General features: G+C 50.5%; 1 protein-coding gene across 4 annotated transcripts in view; it reads left to right on the top strand.

Moving 5' to 3' along the window:
- The window catches only part of ZFAT (zinc finger and AT-hook domain containing), a 321691-nt gene extending 307493 nt beyond the window's left edge, over positions 1–14198 (top strand). For all 4 annotated transcript variants that reach the window (XM_063606918.1, XM_055116972.3, XM_024929945.4 and 1 more), the window contains one exon: positions 13265–14198. In XM_063606918.1, coding sequence (XP_063462988.1) covers positions 13265–13504 — 240 coding nt within the window. In that variant the 3' untranslated portion in view covers positions 13505–14198. The remainder of the gene's footprint in view (positions 1–13264) is intronic.
- Positions 14199–21538: the final 7340 nt, after the last annotated feature.

Here is a 21538-nt window from a genome sequence, read left to right as displayed (position 1 = left end):
CTAACTGAAATAACAAGAAGTAAATGGAAAGTTATTAATTATAAAATAAAAAATTGAGTATTTTAATATTCAGACATGACTATACCAAGATACAGTGGTTGGCAGGACAGTGGTGCCCCAGAGATGTCCACGTCCTCATCCACAGAACCTACAAATATGTTAAGTTTTACATGGCAAGCGGGAATTAAGGTTGCTAATTAGCTGAATCCAAGATGGGGAGATTATCCTGGATTATGCACATGGGCTCACTGTGATCACACGTGTCCTTAAATGGGGAAGAGGAAGGCAGTAGGGTCAGAACCAGAGAGATGACATCGTAAGAAAGACTCCACCAAATGTCGTTGGCTTTGAAGATGGAAGCAGGCCACAAGCCAAGGAATGCAGGGGTCTCTAGAAGCTGGAAAAGCCAAGAAAGTGGATTCTCTCTTAAAGTCTCCAGCCGGGATCACAGCCCTGCTGAAATGTTGATTTTAGCTCAGTGAGACCCATTTCAAACTTCTGAACTCTAGAACTGAAAAATGATACATTTGTGTTGTTTTAAGCTGCTAAATTTCTAGTAATTGGTTAAAGCAACAATAAGAAAATGAAATAAAAACCTAACAATGTGGTCAGGTGCCTTCTCCTAAGCGTAGTGTCCACTCTGGGTGCACCAGCCACAAGCACAGGCCAAGAGCACATTGTGACTTGAGGGTGAGACTACTAGTGTGAGCAGCATCGCTGATGCCGGAGGGCTTTCCTAGAGCAAATGAAGTACAGTCTTCCCTTGCTGGAAACAGAAGTTGTATTTCTAGAAGAATGCAGCACACAGACTAAAGTACTCTGTGTTTACATGTGAAACAGTTAGGTTCTAGGTTCAGATCATCATAAATAAGGTTGTTGTTATTGTTTATTTTTATCCTTGTGACTGTTTGGGAGAAAAATTTAGAAGTCATGGTGAGAACAGAACAATTCTTGGTTGTGAGGGACATTCTGATGCATTGTTGCCCACACCTGCAGCTTTCTAAAAGATCTCTACAAGGGATGGAGGGTTCTGCCGCTGAGGTGCACTGGCTTCAGGCATGGTGAAGGAGAGCTCTAGGCAGGGGGAGGACAGCAAGGCAGACAGGAGGCCAAGACACCGGCTTGGGTTTCTTCTCCAGACCCTCTGAGGGAGGTATGTGAGAGGGTAGTGGGGAGGCAGGACTTGCCTCTCAGACTTCTGAAAGGGTGGGAATTCCTGCTTTATGGACTTAGGAATGCAGGGAGGGGTAAAGGGCAGACTCTCCTGTTAATTTCAGTGTCCATCCTGAGGAAGAATCCAGCCTGATGGTCTTGGAGCAGCTATTTGCATAACTTCAGTAATGGGGAGCTGGTTATATCAATTCCAGACAGCAGCCCGCTGTATTCTGTAGCCCCTCTGTCAGCTCTGGCCCCCGCCAGAACCAGCAGTACATCTGATGGCCCCTCATGTGACAGCTCCTTGTGTATTTGAAGGCACAGGCATCTTTTGGGCCCTGCAACTTCTATTCTGTAGACCAGACATCGCCAAGTACCCCAGCCATTTTTTTCTAGAACTGGTCAGCCTTCTTGGAATGTTGACTGATGAGTCTTTAGTCCTCTTCGTGGTTGAACCCAGGCATGGACTCCAGGGGAGGTCTGAAGCTGACGACAGTTGGAAGAGATTGGGATGGGACTTTGTCCCTCTTTTCAGTGAACTCTAAGCTGCCTTTACAGTGACCACGCTCACCATTCACTCACCTTGATCTTGGTGTCACCTCAAACCCCTGGATCTCTTTAACATGTTCTACTCTCAGATTCTGTGTCTCCCATCTATGTTTGTGGCATTAGGTGGTAAACTGAGGCACAGACTTCTATGCTGATCCACATAACTAAGAAGTCGCTTAAGGGCTCTTGTGGTCACACCTAGAGTGAGAAATAGCGTGGCCTGGCCGGGGTAGCCCTCTGGGGAGGGGAGGACTGGAGCGCTCTGGTCTGCATTTCACAGTGGAGCTGACAGGTCCCGCAATGCTTTGGACGTGGAGTGTGTGTGAGAGCAGAATCTGGGCTGATGCCTAAGCCTTTTGGTTTGAGAAGAGGGTGGATGGTGGTGCCTTCTACCGAGAAGAGGACAGGAGGGAGGAGCAGGCTGGGTGGGCAGGAAGTGACTACTTCCATTTTGGCTTTGTTAACTTGGAAATGACTATTTGACACCCACATGGATATGTCTAGTAGGAAATATGCTACACACATTTAAATTTCAGGGGAAGGGTTTGGTCTAGACATACATTTGGGAGTTGTCAGCCTGAAGACAATATTTGAAGCCATGAGCCTGGCTGAGATGATGGAAGGAGGGGATACGGAGAGAGAAGAGCCCTCCTGGGGCTGAACGCTGGGGCCCTATGCCACTTAGAGGTCCAGAAGCGGAGACAGATGCGGCAGAGATGGAGAGAGAACAGCCAGAGAGGACGGAGGACGCTGAGGAGGGAGCTGTGCTGTGGGGCAAGTGAAGAAAATGGCCCAGGAGAGGAGCAAGGGAGGGCTGGAGGCTGCAGAGGCCGAGCAAGGTGCAGACTGAGCTGTGAGGGTCGGACCGGCCAGGGTGGCAGTCACTGCACTCTGGAAGAGAGCAGGCCTGGGGAGCACTGAGCCTAAGAGCCTCCTAGAATGGGTTGAGGGGGGATGGGCAGGGCTCAGATAGACCATAGAGGCCCCTCTGCTGGCCCCCATCACTGCACCCTCTTGCCGTGTTCAGGCCCATCCTCTTCACGGGATACCAGACTGTCCCTGGCCTCCCTACCTGGAGGCTTTCTGCCTCCTCTTCCCCATAGTCCCCTCCTACACCTCAGGGGAGTGAGCTTGGGGGTCTGATCAGGTCTCTGCTGTCTAATAGAGAGGCACCCATTAATTTTAGAGTAAAACTAAAATTCCTATAAGATCCTTCATGATCTGGGTCCTGATGGTCTCTCTAGTCTTTTTTTTTTCCCTCTTTGTTTCATCTCTTCCCCACCCCCACCCCCCACTTGTTCTGTGCTCTGGCTCTACTGAATCTCATTGCATCTTGTTCTGTGCTCCGGCTATACTGAATCTCATTGCATCTGTCCAGCCCTTGGGCTGTTGCTACACCCTTTGCTCTGCCCGGTGCTTTTCCCCATCTCTTTACACCTCCTCCCATTCTTCAGACTCGTAGGAATCCCACAGTGTTACAGACCAGGGTCATCATCTTCAGGAAAGCATCCCTGGCCACCAGCTGCTTCCCACCCCACCTTTCCCCGACCCTGACAACCCAGGACAAGCCCCCTGTCCTTTTCTTCCCTGAACTGCAGCCTGTTAGGGGCAGGGACTGCATCTGGCCTCATGGTTCTGTTTCTAGCCTCCACCAGAGCATCTGACACATGCTAAATTCTCAGTGGACAGAAGAGAGGGCCCAGAAGTTGTCTGAAGTATATGTGGGAATTGAACACATGAGAGATGTGACACTCCAAAGCAGAGAGTGGGTGGCTTTCAGAGATGGCTTATTCAACAAATGGCCCATCTCTTAGCGGTGTCTAAACACAGAGGCCACCTCGATTTGTCTTGCAAATCAGGTGCTGATGTTATGTAACTTCACGTTCCTAACTCCACCCAAGGAGAGTGACAGCTTTCCAGTCTAGCAGCTCAGCACAAGCACTGGCCTTTCACACCTGTTCCCCATGTTAGCCTTGCTTTCTATCCATCTTCTGCTTTCTCAGTCACTTCCAGCCCCAGCAAACTTGCACCAACCTGCCTATCTGCCAACTTCATTAGCAAAGGGCCGCCGAATACCCAGCATGGGGGTGCTGTTTACCTGTACGAAGGCCCCACTAAGTAGCATCTGGGCCGTGAGGTGCCTCCTGAAGTCAGACCTCCACTCTTCCCTAGACGTCCCCCCGGAACCGCAGTGCCTGAGCTGCCCCATTTGGGGCTTGCTGCATTCATTCGCTCTCTAACTCTCTCTTATTCCTGTGGTTGCTCAGTATGGAGGTCAAGTCCTGATGGGGCGTCTTCCCTCCTCTTCAGCTGTGCCTCATCTGGTGGTGATTTGAGCAAGACTTCCACTCTGCACCCTTTATCCCAGTGATTCATTCGAGAAGCAGCATTCACTGTTCACCTTTGTGCCAGGAAGGCGAGGGAGAGCACGACACAGGTTGCACCTCCTCAGAGCGGCATAAAGTGCTAGCTGGGATCCAGTGCTGCTGGTGTTTAACAGGAGTCAGCACAGCGTTGTAGGGGGCACTGATGGAGCTTCCTGGAGGAGAGGGCATGGACGTGAGTTCTCAAGGGCAAGAAGGGATCTTTGGGAAAAGATGGTGGACCAGCACAGCTGAAAGTTCAGAGGCGAGAGGGCATGTGTGTTCAGGAACCAAAATTGAGTGTGGGGGAAGGAGTCAGGAAGGGAGGGCCTTGCCTGTCCAACAGGGGAGCTTGGCTTTTCTTTTGAAGGTTACAGGAAGCCGTGAATATTATAGAGAAGGCTGTGGGCTTTGGAGGTTTTTCACTTGGCTTCAAATTCCAGAATCACCTGTTACTAGCTGAGGGCTCACATCGACTCTCTGAGCCACCCCTTTTCAAAGGGATGCAATGGGAATCCCCTCACCCTGCCTTCCTCACAGGGCCCCATGAGAATTACAGGAGGTATAGCATCCACAAACACTGTAAACTGGGAGGGGCCTACCTGTTCAGGTCATTATGAGAAGTGACTGTAAACCAGGGGGCAAGTAGTGTCACAGGCTACAGAAGAGAAAGAAGGAAAGGAAGCATGAGCCAGGAGAGATGTCTTTTACCTGCAGGCCTTTGTTGAGATTTAAAGATGGAGATACACAAGTGTAGCAATGGACACAAAGCCATGCCCATACCCGCGTACATGTATACACACATATCACATCCATGTATGTGCACAATATTCATGTACACACACACCCATAAACCTCCACATAAGCATGGATATCCACGTAGACATATGCAAATATATGGACATATACAGACCCATATACATGCATATGTACATATAGACACATGGACACACACCTGTACATACAGATATACACATGAACACACATATACACACATGCACACCCATGTTCCTGCACACAGGCATGCACGTGTACATAGCAAACCCTCACACACGCCCCTCACCCCTATGCACACTGCCTGCATCTAGCCTTCGATTGGCTCCTGTCTTTGCATCATTGCCTCTCCCATGCCTGATCTCATCAAGTCCTGCTCATCATGGTGCTCACTACATTCTCTGTGGTGATGACCTTGACAGTGGCTGTGTTCTCCTGGTAGCTTTCTGCATTCCGTCCACCTCCCCTGAAACACGGAAGGCTGGATCTGGATCTGGGGCTGCCTCCCAGCAGGTTCTGAGAACTGATCCTGAGAACAACAGGAGTGCCAACAAGAGGCGAAGAAAAAGTGGCTTCTGTGTTCATTTCCTGAGCCACAGCCCCGGGTGCCTTCCCTTTCAAGGACATTAATGACATCTACGAGAGGGCTGTTCTCCAAGACATGGTTTAATAAATAGGAACCTGATTCAATTTATTTAAAAATGGATTTGAAACATGAAGGGTGCCTGAAGCGAAATGACCTCCTGGTGGTGGTGGCGACGGTGGCAGAGATGTCGGTGGAGTTTCTTTCCCCTGAAAAACATAAAGGATGATTCCTGTCCTAAAGAGACCACCCAGCTGGAATTCCCGAAGTGAAGGCAGTTCATCTTCCTCCCAGTGCCTGACGGAGGGCACAGGCTTGCGGGAGGGCACTGGGAATGTGGGCAGCATCTAAAGGCAGCTGCGTTGGCGGCAGCTTTGTTTCAAAGGGATGCAAACCCAGTAAGAGGTTAACTGATGCCATCCCACTGTCATTCTGGTTTTTCATTTTAGGGCCAACGGGTTTTATTTTAAATTCCTTTATTCATCACTTATTTATGTGTTGAGAGCTAAGTTCAAATAATTTGGCAGGTTCTGCGTGGTCTGATGAAACCCTGGAAATTCCAATCCCCTGTCAGGACTGAACAGGAAGGCGGCCCCAGCCCCTCTGCACAGGCATGTGGGGAACTCGGGCACCAGGAGGTTCTTCGCACCGTGTTTTGAAAGCTGTGATGCGAATTTGTCGTGTTTATCATATTCCAGCAGCAGTTTAAACAATTGTTACTTTAAATACCCAGCTAGTAAGAACATTTTCCCTTTCTCGTTGCTACCTCTGTGGGATTCAGCCATAAGATTCAGCTCTCTCTCCTCTTAATGAGTCTTTGTTTGTCATATTTTGATGTCCTTGAATGTGTCCTGGGGCTGTTTCAATGTCCTGGGGAGGGGTGTTGGTGCAGCCTCTGACACAGAAAGACCTATGTTAGGGAGTTGGGTTTCAGAGGCTGTGGGCCAGGTTATACACTAAGGTCAAGTGTCCCCACGGGCCACTGCCTTCCCCACAGTCTTCCTGTTTGGCAAGACACCTCCCCATCAGTGTCAAGGATTCCAGAAAACGTGTGTCAGATGAGGAGGGGTTGTCTTTCCTGCTTCAGCCAGCCTCCGGGCATTTTTGAGAACATGTTTCCCAGGCAGAGGGTACTTTGACAGAGGAGTCCATCAGTGTCTTCTCATTAGAGAGGAAAGAGAGGAATGAAAAAAGACTGTGCTAGGGTCAAATGCAGGAGGCCAATGGGAGAATCAAGAAGATTGTGTGGACCCTGACACTGCAGCCTCCTGCTTGGCCAAGCCCACAGCTGTGCACAGTGGCCTGGCTGCTGGGACCATCCAGCTCAGAGGCTGGGCGGAGCAGGGGGAAAGCAACTACGTAACTCCCCAGGACCCAGTGGGTGGGCAGAGCCCCCCAGGGCAGCTTGTCATCCTCCCCTGAGTCCGCCTCTCCTCTAAAGCTAGGACACTAAGACTTCTTAGGGTGCCATGAAGACTAAGTACCTAATACACATGGACTCTTCACACAGCACCTGACCCACAACAAGCACTTCTTTTCATTCCAGGTTGTAATCTCAGAGCCCTAGATCTGTCCTGATGATGATGTCTCCATCATCATCATCATTGTGTGTTTACTGCTTTCTTTGTTCATCCAGGGATGGTCCCAGCTACTCTGGAAGCTGAGGCGGGAGGAACTCTTGAGTCCAGGAGTTTGAGGCTGCAGTGAGCTGTGATTGTGTCACTGTACTCCAGCCTGGGTGACAGGGTGAGACCTTGTCTCAAAATAATAATAATCACTACAACTATTATAAATAATATTGTTATTCCGGGGAAAATCTACTTGGCGTTCGCCCCTGCCCAGGTGCCATGCTGGACATTCTGGCTCTGTTCTCCCAGTAACCAAAGTGCTGTGTGGCTTGGTGTGAAGTTGCCTCGTGCAGGCTGGGGAATTTTGCAGACTAGAAGTCAAAAAATCTGTGCTCTATTTCCAGCAGTGTGGCCCTGGGCAGTTTATTTTCTCTGAGCCTTGACTTCCCTTCCATAGAATAAGGTGATTGGACCTTTGGGACTTTTGGAGCCAAAAGGGACTCTCCTCCATAGACAGTGCACCATCTTCCCTACTTTCAGATCATCTGGGGGGCTCCTGCCAGACAGAGTTTGAACCAAGGGCAGGCAGCAGCTGGCCCTGGAGTCCGTGGCTACTCCAGATGGTTCTCTTTATCATCACTTCCAGGTTCTACACGTGGGCAGTTCTACAGCTATAGGTTGGTACAAAAACTGCAGTTACTTTTGCACCAGCCTAAATCACCATCACCTACTATGTGCCTACCAAGAGCGTGGCACTGGACTGGGCACAGAGGAGCCGGTGCTGTACTTGCTTCTGGGGAGATCTGTGCAGAGGTGGATTGTAATAGCCTTTGTGCACTGGCTCCTCGGGGCACCCTTGGAGCCCTGTGGGAGCAATGCAGGACCTACCTTCCTTAAGGAGGGTGTCCTGAGCTAGAGGAACTTCTGGGATTTTCTTAAATGTTGGGGGAAGAAAGCTTAACCTGAGAGGAATGGGTTTTACGAAGGAAGTGAGGAGAGGAGCTAGAGGAGAAGAAGGCAGAACAGGCAGGGGAGTAGGAAAAAAGCGAGACAATGAGGCAGCCAGAGCCGTAGCCACTGCCTGGCGCACCGCGGAGTATCCATCAGCGTTTGCTGGATGAATGGATGATGATGGGCTAAAGCCAAGGAAGACATGGGGTCTCAAGGGGAAGCTGCCTTTTAGCACGAAGAGAGCCCAGCAAAGTGCCGGTCCTGACAGTGATCTTGTCCAGACTCCAGAACACTGGAGACAGTGGAACAGCAGAACACGGTGCCTGATTCAGTGAATGATTTCTGCGTCCCAGGGGTTAAGGGTTTCTATCAAGCTATCTATGCTGCTGCTAATTTCTCTGATAGATGTGTTAGATACAGCATTTGGGGAAAATGGAGTACTCATCTCAGGGGATAATGACACTGTGAGCGCCATATTATTTCTGTGGTGAAGAACAATTTTAAGCCTGTGCTAATAGATTAAGCGACTAGAGTGATTATTTTGAACAAAGAGAGTGGTTGAGAGTTGTACAGCCAGCCTGAGACTAATCAGGAGGAGTAAAGAGTGATAATTTAATCATATCAACCCATAACATGGGATCCTGATAGTGGCTGTCACACTACACCAGCTGAAGGAGGTCTCTGAACCACCCAGACTAAGTTCCAGCTTTTGCTACTTTCTGGCTGTTTGACCTTACATAAGTCACGAGGCCAGCAGGAGCTTCAGTGTCCCCATTTGTAAAACGGGAACACAAATGCCCAAGGCATAAGACATTGTGTGTAAAGAATCGGGACAAGGCATGGGAGAATGTTCAGTAAACTGCAAGTGGCTGGGTGGATATTGGGTGCCGTGGGAGCAAGGAAGGAGGTGCATGGTTTGTAAAAACTGCATAAAAGCAAACAGAGTGTGATCATATACCATGAAATGCACAAAGGGGGTGCACTCTGCAGAAAGCCTTATGAACCCCTTCTGTAAAGCAACCCACTCTCCCTCCTTCGTCCTCTCTACACGTTAGCTTTTTGTGACGTGGACATCTGTGTGGGCAGCGTCTGCAGGGCCAGCAGAGCCACTTGTGAACACTGGGGAGAGTGTAAAGGAGGCCCAACAGGAGGCTGCAGGGGACCTTCAGGAACCCTGCGTGTCTTGGACGCTCAGTAACACGACAGGGCAACAGCGTGCCTCCCTGTCACATTTGTGCACACCGGGAAGCCTGCTCTTCGCAGGACTTGTGAAATACACATCACCATTGCCTCCATCGCTTTTTCTGGTGAATTAAGCCCAAAGAATGACATTGGAAAACTTTTTTGTACTCTGATAATTAGCAGTGGGTGAATTTCATGGGGATTCTGTTGGACAAACCCTGGAGGCTAAAAATTGAAAAAACAAAATAAAATAAATGGAGAAAGGTTATCTTTAAATAGATTTAATACTTAGAAAAGATACTGTGGGCAAACAAATAAATATTTAGAGGGCTAATGAGAGAGGCATACTTCTCAGGAGGGCTTCTCATGTTAGGCAAGTTTTGATTCATAAATGTCACGGATTGGATGACGCAGGGCCTTTCTTTGAAAACCTTTTGTGCCTTCCTTTGTAAAATAAAGGCTCAATCTGTCAGCTGATGACCAGGGCTTTTCAAGATCCGCCTGCGAACTTCGTTTCAGGCCTCATCTGCTGCTTCCGCCCCAAATGCCTTCTCTCCTGTGACTTTTGCACAGCCCTGTTCATGCACTGTTTGACAGACATCCCTGAACGCCTCCCACTTGCAGACGGAGGTATGATCTGGAGCTCAGGAGTGGTGGCTGGAGTCTGGCTCAGCCGGGAGTAAAAGTGCCCGGGGGGTCAGAGAAGAAGTCAAGGTAGGAGACCCAGGAATCCTCCAGGCTTTGTGATGGGCAGAAGGAGAAGAGCAGTGAGCCACCCTGCAGTCTGGGAGAGGGCGCGGAACAGAGCCCAGTGCTGGGGAGGAGAGTGGTGAAAGCAGTGAAGAGCGTCTCATGCCGGATGGTAGAGAGCGCTCTGGAAGAGTGAAAATGGGACTCTGCCCGGTGGGTTTGGTGACTGGGAGGTGGCCGGTGGCCTTGGTCGGGCTGTGGGGCACACGCCTGTTCTTTGCTCACTCTCTTCTCTCGCCTGTGATGTCCTTTCCCACCACAGACCCTCTGTGGCCAATGCCACCTTCCAAGAAGTGGTCCCAGGTGCTGCTGCTGCAGAGTTACTAACACATCTTTTACCTTCAGGTCAGGCACGCTGGCCTCCTCTGCGGCGTCCATGGGCAACAGCCATTTCCAGGCCAGTGAGGGACTCCTGCTTCCTCCTGGCTGGTTCTGAGAACTTGGAGTCTGTCCCCTGTGCTGCCAGGGGACAGGAGGCTGCAGCCGCTGCCCCTAAAAGGCCTGGTCCTGGCGTGGTTCTCCTTGTCCTTGGCAGTGATTTCAGCCACTGTCCATACTTGGGCATTGTGGTGTTAGTGTTTTTAAAGGGTGGGAGTTTTTAGCCAGTGGAAAATTTCCATCAGTGAAGGAGTCACTGTCCTCTTTAGGGTTAGCTTCGGTGGCAGTCACTATGTCCACAGAATGGTGCCATGACCCAGAGCCTGTGTTAAAGCTCATGGATGGGTTTGTCTCCCTGTATTGTGTGTGGTCTGTTTACCTGAAGTGTGGAGGGCTTGTTTGCACATGTGAAGCCCTGGGGACCTGGGAGTAAACCATCCCCATCCCCTCACCCTTTCCTTTGTGTGGCATTTACTGACAGGTAAGAGGAGAAAAGATTAGCTGCATGTTGCCTTCCCTTTCCCAGTCTTCTGTCAGGTTCTGTCTTGCAAAGTGAAATAAATTAATATTTACTTCTAAAATCCTGGTTCATGGTACATTTTCCCAGTTAAATGAAATTGAAACAAATAGGAAAAGATGAAAAAACAGATCTCAGTTCACTCTAAAAAAACAAATCAGTCTAAATGTATTGATAGTTTCCACTCAGAATAGCTCTCCAGCTCTGGGTGAATTCTATCAGTCCAAATCAAAAGTTCCTTCCAATCCATAATTTTGGAACCTCCGGAGCTCACCCCAGAGGAACCTTTTCCATTTTTCTCTCTGAATTAAACATGACCCACCTTTTGACACAGCCCTTCTCACTCACAGAGACTGGAATAATCACAGGGTCAGGATGAGACCCTCCAAGCCAGTTGGGCCGTCCCCAGAGAGAGTGCAGAGTCAGAAGAGGTGGGGAGTAGAAGGCCACCCAATGCCAATTTGCAGGCCAGGAAAGGACCCGGACATGTCGTGAGTGGGACCTCATGGAGACTGCCCGAGCACACTTGCTGCTCCTACACCTCCTGGGAGTCATGGCTCCCCGGTCCCTATGCCCATCCCTATGCCTCTCCTGGGACCCCAACACTGGCACAGGCTGCCCCTGCAAGAGCCCAGCTACTCCACAGCACAGTCATTCACTGTGCCCTGTGCCTGCACCATGAGACTCGGCTTCCTCAGAGGACTGTGGTTTTCTAGTGCACAGCGTGGCATCTGACACCTAGTGGATCATCAGTCAGTAAATATTGAGCACATGCTGTGTGCCAGGCATTCAGCTTGGCTCTGGGGAAACAGTTGTGACCAGGCAGACATGGTCCTGCCCTTGTGGAGCTTGCAGTCTACTGGTAGCTGGTAAGATGACAAAAGTTCTGTAGAGTGAAAGAATGAGTGATTGACATGCTAGAATACCTTCTTCCAGGCAGCAGCAGGTATTTAAGAAAGTGTGGTTGAGGCCGGGTGTAGTGGCTTATGCCCGTAATCCCGGCACTTTGGGAGGCCAAGGTGGGTGGATCACTTGAGCTCAGGAGTTCGAGACCAGCCTGTGCAATGTGGAGAAACCCTGTCTCTACCAAAAATACAAAAATTCATTAGGTGTGGTGGCACATACCTATAGTACCAGCTACTTGGGAGGCTGAGGCAGGAGGATGGCTTGAGCCCAGGAGTCAGAGGTTGCAGGGTTGCAGTGAGCTGAGATGGCACCACTGCACTCCAGCTTGGGCAACAGAGTCAGACCTTGTCTCCAAAAAAAAAAAAAAAAAGTGTGGTTGAATGAAGGGATTAAAAGGTCAGTACTGTTATTGAGCACCCACTTTGCATATAGAATCTCCTTCCATTCTCCCACGAATCCTCTGCAGAACACATTTTAGTCCCTGTTTTACAGATGAATAGACTGAAGGTTGTGGGCAAAAGTGTCTTGCCCAGGCCTCGTAGCTTATAAATGGTGGAATTGATGCTCAAAGCCCGGTCAGTGCAGGACAAAGCATGTGCTCTCCCCACCTTGCCATTCAGACTCACCTGGAAATGAATGGGTGTCCCTGACACCCCTCTGTAAGTCTGAAGACTCCCTTATCCTCCAGCTAGATAATTCCAGGCCCCTTTGCTTTCCTCTTGTGCCTGTTTTCTAATCCTTCACTCATTTTTGCAGCTCTAAGGTCTCAACTCCATGTCTTTTGTTTCTCATCTCAAGATCAAAGACAGTTGTTATTTAAAAACAGCCCAGAGCTGGCAGCATGAGGGATGTGGGGTATTAGCACCAGCTGGCATTTGGTCTTGCCTGGAATCTGGCAGCTTGGAGCTTCAGGGAAAGGCCTGGCCATACAATCCATGAGGTCCCATCCCCTGACGGATACCCAGAAGGCTCTCCTGTCTAGCCCTGTGGCAGTGAGTTTCCACCAGCAGGCCTTCCCCCAAATAGTTAAGGCATTAGTGTTGCTGGACGGACGACACCTGGGGAAAATCAGGCCTGCCAGGCGTCTGCTCCTTCCTAGTGTGATACAGATCTTCACACACAGGCAAGCTCCCTGAGTGTGGAAACACAGAGAGCCCAGGATAGACGTAGTGCCTTTATCACTGCCAGATGGACCAGCTATAAATTTCCAGGAGCACCCCCAACACCTACCACTGACACCTGCAGTAACTAACCCCCACCATGCCTTCCAGCCCTCATTCTCTAGGTAACCCCACACCTCCTGGAAGCCCCGGGAAGCAGCTCGGCATCAGAAACAACCTCGGACTCTGGGTTTGAACTTAGGTTCCACCATTTGCCACGGCTGGGGACCCTGACCACGTTGCCCTACATTGCTGAACCTCATTCTGTTCAGCTGTAAAATGGGCATGAGAGCAAGCACAGCCTGGTAGAGAGGATCCGTGGAGAATGGACATGCACTGGTGGCTCCTAAACTGTAGTTGTGACTTTGCTGTTACGCTGGACGGGGAAGTAGGCACTGTGTGACCTTTCTCTTGTCCTCCTCCCGCAGGTCACCGAGGAGGAGCCCAGCTCCAACCACACGGTCATGATCCAGGAGACGGTCCAGCAAGCGTCCGTGGAGCTTGCCGAGCAGCACCACCTGGTGGTGTCCTCTGACGACGTGGAGGGCATTGAGACGGTGACTGTCTACACGCAGGGCGGGGAGGCCTCGGAGTTCATCGTCTACGTGCAGGAGGCCATGCAGCCTGTGGAGGAGCAGGCTGTGGAGCAGCCGGTCCAGGAACTCTAGAGGACGTGTGACATCGGATGGCCACAGGGCGGGGCTGCCAGGCTCTGCAGGCACCCAGGGTGGGGAGGCCACCCTTCCTGCCCTACCCTCAGAATGGTGCTCTCCTTTGCCCTCCCTGCCCAGCAGCCTGATAGGACTCTCCTAGTCCAACTTGGGGTGGGCAAGGCAGTCAGCATCACCAGCAACACCACAGGTCCCTCACCCCAGCATAGACACACACCCCCTGACCCTTACCATCTGCTTCCTGAAAGACCTCAGCGTCAGCTCCCCTACACACACCCCACACCTTCACGCCTTGCTTCAAGTTTCAAACAGAGACTCCCAGTCCCCCTCAGCATCTTCCCTGAATCACAGCCCCAGCTCCTTGACCCCCATCTAGGTGCCAAATGTTCATCTGCAACCGCTATGCAGTCTGGTGAGAGGGAGACAGCCATCACATAGAAAGTGACCGTACGGGTTTTTAATCACTGCTGGGTGGGGTGGGGGTAGGGGGATTGTCCTGGCTTTGTCGACAAAGTCCCACTTCCCCGAGTATTAAGGGCCCTTGGTATCAAGTGAGGTAAATTCACCCATCACAGGGTCTCGCCCTACCATCCTGGAATTATTTCACTTTTAAGATAAATGCACTATTTCACTGTTCACCTCCCATTCTAAGGAGGTGAGGTGGATGGAATAAAAACAGTTCCTGTCTGAATGCTTTGGTTCTTCAGGCGGGATGGCTTACATTTCCCCTTCCCAAGTTGAAATCTTGGATTTGGGGCCCACCCAGAAGGACCCCATCCAAACCCAGGCCCTTAAAATGCAGATGGTGCTCTTTCCTCTGCATTTAGGTTTGCTTTGGAAACCTTTTGATGTTAATGATCTCACCTTCCATTTCCTGGCACCCAGCATTTGATTTGCTGCCAGCCAAGAAGTGGCAGTGCCCTCTTGTCCACTGTGTATTTGGGAGGAACAATGCAATGACCATCAGAGGTGTCATAACACAGGACTATGTGACCAAGGTTTCTAGTCTGGGTGCTTAACATAGATGCCATATGTTTGGAACTCCTGCTCTGTGCACAGCATTGTGGGGGCATTGACTTGAGTCCTGATACACCCAGCCCGGCCCTGGGGTGTCTTGACATCTTCACATCTGACACCCTGAGGTCAAGGTTTGTTTCCTCCGAGAACCCTTTCTTGCAATGAAATCTGATGCAGGTTTAGAAGCAAATAAAAGAGTAGCCACCCTGTTGAAGAGGGCAGAGTTCACTTGGCCCTCCTTGTTACCAGCCCTCTCACCTCACCCCAGCAGGGCCTGAGGGCACCTCCTGGGAGAAGCTTAAAAGCTGCTGCTCTGATTCAAGTAGAAAAGTGACTCCTTGCCTTAAGCAAGGAAGAGGGAGAACACTGCTGACTTGGGATGAGTTAGGGAAAGCTTCACGGTGGAGGTGACCTGTGATAGGGCCTGGGAACCTAGATGGGCTTTGCACCTCCAGGGATTAGGGTGGGAGGGAGTGGGAAAGGAATTCCAAAGAAGAGTCACAGCGCCCCCTGGGGCGGGCAGTGTGGGAGATGGACTTGAGCCATGAGAATTTGTGTTTGGCTGGGAGCAACTCTAAAGGGAAGGGCAGAAAGATCGGCAGAAAGATCAGCAGAAGCCAGATCCTAGAAGAGCAGGGATGTGAAATGAAGGATGTGGATTTTACTCTGTAAGCTGTGGGGCAGGCAGTGGCATTTGATAGAGGAGGGGAAGGGTGAGGAGGTCAGGGTGGTTCTCCAGAATGAGACATCTTGCCCATGCATCGGTGTGGTCTGTGTTGAGATAGGTGAGTGCCCAGCTCACAGGCAGAGGACCTGGGCTCAAACCCTGCTCTGTCACTTATCCACGTGACCTTGCCATGCCATCAGACCTCTTAGCCTTAGTTTACCCATGTCTGAAATGGGTCCGAGGATAATCGCTGACTCCTGATGATTAAAAGGATTAAATGAGTGAAGCCCCTGAAGCTGTTAGCAGTGTCCTGGCCCACACTCTGGAAATATCACAGATTGCTTGTATTCCTGGCATGGGGGTCTTAAACATGAGTATCCCTCACACTCCTCCCTCAAGGGCATAAGGTAGTGGGAGGGGGGGCCATGAAGGTGGCCTGCGAGGACTCCCGGGGTGTGCTCTGTGCTCCACGCAGCCTGAATGCGGAGCCTGCCCTGCCTGGACACACAGACCCTGTGTACTTCCCTTCCCTTCCTGTCCTCTTGGATTACGAGGAAATGCAGGAAGCTGAGGTGAAGCATTACCTGTGGTCCTGGCTGACCAGGCCTGGTAGGTGTGTGGGTGGGGCAGGCAGGAGGCCTGGTTCTCCGTGGTTCTTTCCTGGGGAGCTGATGCTGGGCTCAGAGGGGAAGCTTTCAAAGCCAGTGGTCCGTTCATGTGACTGTGAGATGCAGCTTCTCACTGCTCCTGACCCCCTTGGCTGTTGTTTTCGGGTGCTTTTTGACTCCAGGTGTTTTTTGTGTCAGGCAAGGTAAAAGCTTGTGCTAAAAGGCTGAATTCTCTACCTCCCTGTTTTAGAATGTGTGTAAAGTACCTGCTGTGTGCCAGATACCATACGAGGCCCTTTCATGGGCATCTTCCTATTCAGACTTCCTGTCCACCTGTGTCTTCCTAAGACTGAAGACTGGCACTTCTATAGAGCTTACTCTATGTCGGGAGTATGGGTGTTCTCATCACAGCAACCCAGTGAGTTTGGTGCTCTCGTTAGAATTTTATTGATGGGAACTGTTAGCATGGGGAGGTTAAGTAACTTGCTTGAGGTCACACAGGAAGTGGCAGAACCAGGAATTGAGCCCAAGCAATATCTGCACTCATAACCAACGTGCCTTCTGCTAACTCTTTTCTTGCTTTTACAGCTGAGAAGATGGTGGCTCAGTAAGTAACCTGTTTTGGGGGACACTTGAGGCTAGAAAGGGATGTGTCTGGGACTTGAACGCAGGTATGAAGTTCTTGTTCCCCCAGGTACTTTTTGCCCTCCCTGTGCCATCCTGTCTCTCTGTCAGCCCTGACACCAGGTAGGCAGTGCAGGCCCAGGACATGGAGGACAGAGGCGAGGTGCCAGTGTGGCTACAGGGAGCTGAAGTCCAGGGCCACGTGGCCAAGTGTGAGCAGAAGTCATTGCAAGGACAAGAGACCCAGGGCTGGTCCAAGGTCAGAGACAGGGTGGAGGCAGGAGCTGGGGCCCAGCCTGGAGTGCTCTGTAATGCTTGGGCTGGGGAGGAGGCCGAGGCAGCATACAGCTGGCCTAGCCCTGGGAAGAGCCCTGGCACTTCCCACAGATGCATCTTCACAGATGACACCCACCTCGCACGTGGATGGGCTTTGCCTCTGTCGTGTGAGCTGGCCCCCATACTCTCATCTACTGAGGAAGGGGAGAAGGGCAGTCTTTGAATTAAAGAGCTGAAGCGCAGGCAAGACAAACCTGGCCCAGCCTCACTCTTAGCAGGTGTGTCAGTTTGGGCAGGCTGGGCCACCTCTCCCCCATCAGCAATGGGGGTGATAAGGTAACAATTGCTGAGAGGCACGAACGCTCCTTGTGCATCAGGGACTTGCAAAAAACTTTCTGTTCCTTGAGTATTTGCTTCTCAGGACAGCATTGGGAGGGGTGGGTGTTATCATCCAGTGCATAGATGTACAAGTTTATCAAATAGCCGTAGTGTTAGAATTACTGGGATAATGTTTGTGATGTGCTCAGCACAGTCTCTGGGGTGGAGGAGAGGCTCCTGCCCCACCTAATAGCGCTCAGACATGAACGTGACCTTGCGACCTGGCTGTGCAACAGCAAGTTTGAGATGCGTTAGTTGCTCTGAGTTTTGCATTTTTGAGGAGAGAGTGACTCATTGTATAAACTGTATCTATGGGGCTAATTTGACAAATTAATTTTTCTTGTAATAAGTATTTAAAATTCATTAACTGTGGTCACTGATGATTTTCCCCTTGTTCTTCAGTTCCATCTTTCAAGGCTGGAGAAAAAAGACCATTTGATTCCAAATCCATCTCCCCTCTCCACCCCTTTTAAAATTCAAAATGAACTGTCCATCCTGCCCTTGGATGAAATCCAGGATTCCATCAGTCTACCCACAGTGGGAATACTTTTAGGTCATAGTGGGAAATCTTTGGGAATCAATTAACTAGACTAATACTCTGCTGGAGGAAAGGGAAAAAGTGCTGAGGGGGAGACTTAATTTACCATGCATCACAAAATTTTCTAGGTACATCATTTTCAAGTCAGCTCAGCCCTTCTCTTAGCCATGATGGGGACATGTTTGGGTTTGATTTTTAAAATTCTAATCTATCACTGTCACCATTCCTGCTGCAATTTAAGGCTTCGGTGGTTTGTGGTAGATAACAGTTGTTATACTTCCTGCAGGCTAAGAAGGCAGTGATGGTTTGGTTTATTAACTATCACAAAGCAGACAAAAGGGAGAAGAAAGGTCTGTGTAGACAGAAGAAGGTTGTGTCAGGCCAGAGGCGGCAGGGGAACCAGGCTGGAGAGAGGGTCCCCAGCTGCCTCCCCTCCTCCATTCTGCACCTCTTTCCTGAGCATCCAGAATCAGACCTATGGGTCATAGAGAGATGCCCCAGACATCAGCCCTGGCCCCGGGGGATTGTCATGGGCCAGGTGAAACTGATAAAGGAGCTGCAAGGGACAGAACTGCCTGCAGTGAACACTTAGGTCACATGCAGGTACCTAGAGGGCAGTTGGCCTCAAGAGACAGATTCTGCAGGGCCTGGGGGAAGGGTGCTCACCCAGCTTCTGTCCTGCGTAGGTCATAGTTATAGCATTATTGACTGTAATAACTAATAGAGTCCACCCAGTCCAGGCATATCTAGAAGCCTATCAGCTGGCACTCTGTAAAGAAGAAGTGTGGATAATCCCAGCACTTTGGGAGGCCGAGGCGGCCCTCAGAGGATAGGATGGACAGTTCATTTTGAATTTTAAAAGGGGTGGAGTGGGGAGATGGATTTGGAATCAAATGCTCTTTTTTCTTCAGCCTTGAAAGATGGAACTGAAGAACAAGGGGAAAATCATCAGTGACAACAGTTAATGAATTAACCCAAGGAAGGTTAATTCTTACAGTCCTTGTGAGTATTATCATCATTTGTATTCTATAGTAACCAAGGTCAAGAGTTCGAGACCAGCCTGACCAACATGATGAAACCTTGTCTCTATTAAAAATACAAAAATTAGCCAGGTATGGTGGCACGCACCTGTAATCCCAGCTACTCAGGAGGCTGAGGCAGGAGAATCACTTGAACCAGGGAGGAAGAGGTTGCAGTGATCCGAGATATCGCGCCACTGCACTCCAGCCTGGGCAACACAGCAAGACTCTGTCTCAAAAAAAAAGAAGTGTAGCTATGTCGTGAGAGACTGAATCTTGGCTGTGTTTGAGGTCAGAATTCCAGGTTGGAGTCATCGGTTCACCCCGTAAGAGCTGGGAACATCGCATGTTCTCTCTGAGCCTCAGTTTTTCCACTTCTAAAATGGGGATCACAGTAGCGCTTTCCTCATCAAATTGCTGTGAGCCTTTGATAAGATGATGCATGTCAATTTTCCGGCACGTGCAGGCATCCAAGGAGGGTTAACTTACAGTCCTTGTGAGTATTGTCATCATTTGTTTTCTATAATAACCATGTTGGATGCATGAGTGGCAGAACAACCTGGAGGGTGAGTTCCCTTGCAGGAGCCCCAGAGGCTGGGGGAGCCTGGAAGGGACGTCTCCATTTGCAGTGATCAGGAGCGACGGTCAAAGAGCAATGTGAATGCAGAACGGAGACTATGAAGCAAGGCCAGAAGGCCAGGGCCGGAGGGACTGAGGGAGACAGTCATGCTGCTTCATTTCACAGATGAGCAAACTGAGGCTCCAAGAGGGAAAGGGGCTAGCCTGATGGCACAGAGCAAGTGACTCTCTGAGACACTCCTGCTTGGCTCCATTAGTGAGGCGTGTGTCTTCAAGGGTCTGAGATTCCTGCCGCAGTCCCGGGAAGGCTTGTCCCTGGTGCTTCACCCTCTGAGAGTAGCCTCCTTCCTGGCTATTGCTGACTCACTGCCCAGGCCTTTCAGAGAGACACCTGGGAAGGGGTCATTACAAATCCACCCCCACTACAAGGACAAGCCCCTCCCACTGGGGGGGCGCTCAGAGGAGCAGCAGTCACTTTCATCCTGAGCCCACTCAGTCCTCCCTTCAGTGTGATGCAGACACCAGGTGTCTGCAGTGTTGGGAGCTCTGGCAGCCTGCAGAGGGAAGGGACCCTGAGCCTTGGACCCTGTCGGGCCAGAAGTCCACCTGGCCCATTAGAACTTTAAAACCTGGCCCACAGTGCCTTGTTTCTTTGTGGTAAGCAAAGATTTTCTTGGAATATCTATAAACCTAAAGCTATTTTTTCCCTCTGTTCTTCCCCTTATCTATCCCTGACCTTCCTCTGTAAGTCTTTAAAGTGGGAGGTTGATACTGATCTCCCAGTAGAGGGGACGGCTGTATGAGAAACACACATAATCACACTGGCAGAGGATGCACGCCTGACCCGTAGCAGCCGCCAGCATCCCACTCCTGGTGACAGAGCCATTTCTCAAATGGGGGCTGATCACATGGAGGGCTGAAGCACCTGCTCCCCTCATGTGGCATCCCCACTCCAAACTGCTCGGCTCCCTAGGTAACACAATGTTTGCTGCATCTCTAGAACTTAACATGTCTCCTGAAGGTATTTTCAGGTAGCCAACATCTACAGGTTGAGTGCAGTGTAACTGGGAGATGTTCTATGACTGAAGCCCTAGGAACTGTCAGGCACCTTGAGTGTGCAGAGGGTGATCACACATGCTGCAGGCCAGACAGAAAGACGAAGAGGACCAGTGTACACACTCTGCCTTTCATGTTCAGGTCAGGTTCGTTAACATGGTTTATTCTGCCCTCATGACACCTGGATTCCAGAGGCTCAAAAGATAAAGCTTGTGCCAGTCACAGACCTTCCACCAAATCCTAGATGTCAGGGAGGGAGGACTGGAGGAGGCTGTGGTTGGGAGAATGTTCTGGGCTAAGGGGAGCAGGGAGGAGGAGAGTCCCACAGACGTTGGAAGCTAATGTGCTGGGCACGCCTGCCATGAACCCTGGATCTGAACAGCAGCTCTTAACTTTGTAGGGCCGCTCAGCTCTGCGGGTTCTGATGCAAGCCATAGACCTACCCCCCAGAAAACTGTGTACACACACAAAACTTAAGCACAGTTGTAAGGCGTTCATGGGCTCCAAGTGAAGGATTTTTGTTCTAATTTAAATTAGTTGTGCAGCTTTGGGCAAGTCATTTGAGCTGTTGGCACTGCAGCTTCCTTCCATTGAAGGATGGCAATGACAGTGTTCCCTGAGTGCTGATTACGTCAGCCTCAGCCGCGGGGGCTCCCCCACCCAAGCCGACCTACCCCAGCTGGGTGCCAGCAGAAAGTGGATGTGGGGGACTCATGGACTGCCCTGAAGAGTGGAGGAGTGTGGCCCTTCTCTGCTTCTCGGATGGCCCCACTTTACAGCCTGGGCGGTGAGAAGAGAACAAGTTTGAACTCAGAGGAACCTACATCCATCCCTCAGCTCTACTAGCTGTGTGCTCTGGGACACATCGCCTTTGATTTCAGAGCCTCAGTGCCTTCTTCTGAAAAATGGAGGTACTAACATGCTTACAGCTGTAGTATAAGATCTGTTACCTGCCTAGCACCTCACCTGACCCAGAGCAGGTGCTCACCTGAGTATGACATCATTTTGTAGGGAGCCAGGAGCTGTGGTCTTTTTCCCCATCTCTGCCATGGACACTCTGAGTGACCTTGCATTGTTTGGGCCTCAGTTTCCCTGGCATACAGTCAGGGGTTTGGGGTTGGAGGATCTCCGAGGTCCCACCCAGCTCTCATGCATTGTGGGTTGGTGTTAGCCCTGGAGAAGGAAGGTGTCAACTCAGTATGGAGGAGTCTGGGATTGGGGTGATGGATATGGAATGAAGCTACATTCTCCAGCTTGCTGGCTTCACAG

The sequence above is a fragment of the Pan paniscus genome, chromosome 7 (genome assembly GCF_029289425.2).
Source record: "Pan paniscus chromosome 7, NHGRI_mPanPan1-v2.0_pri, whole genome shotgun sequence".
NCBI classification, from domain to species: domain Eukaryota; kingdom Metazoa; phylum Chordata; class Mammalia; order Primates; family Hominidae; genus Pan; species Pan paniscus.
The sequence above is the reverse complement of the archived record's forward strand: the minus strand, read 5'-3'. Positions and strand labels throughout refer to the sequence as shown.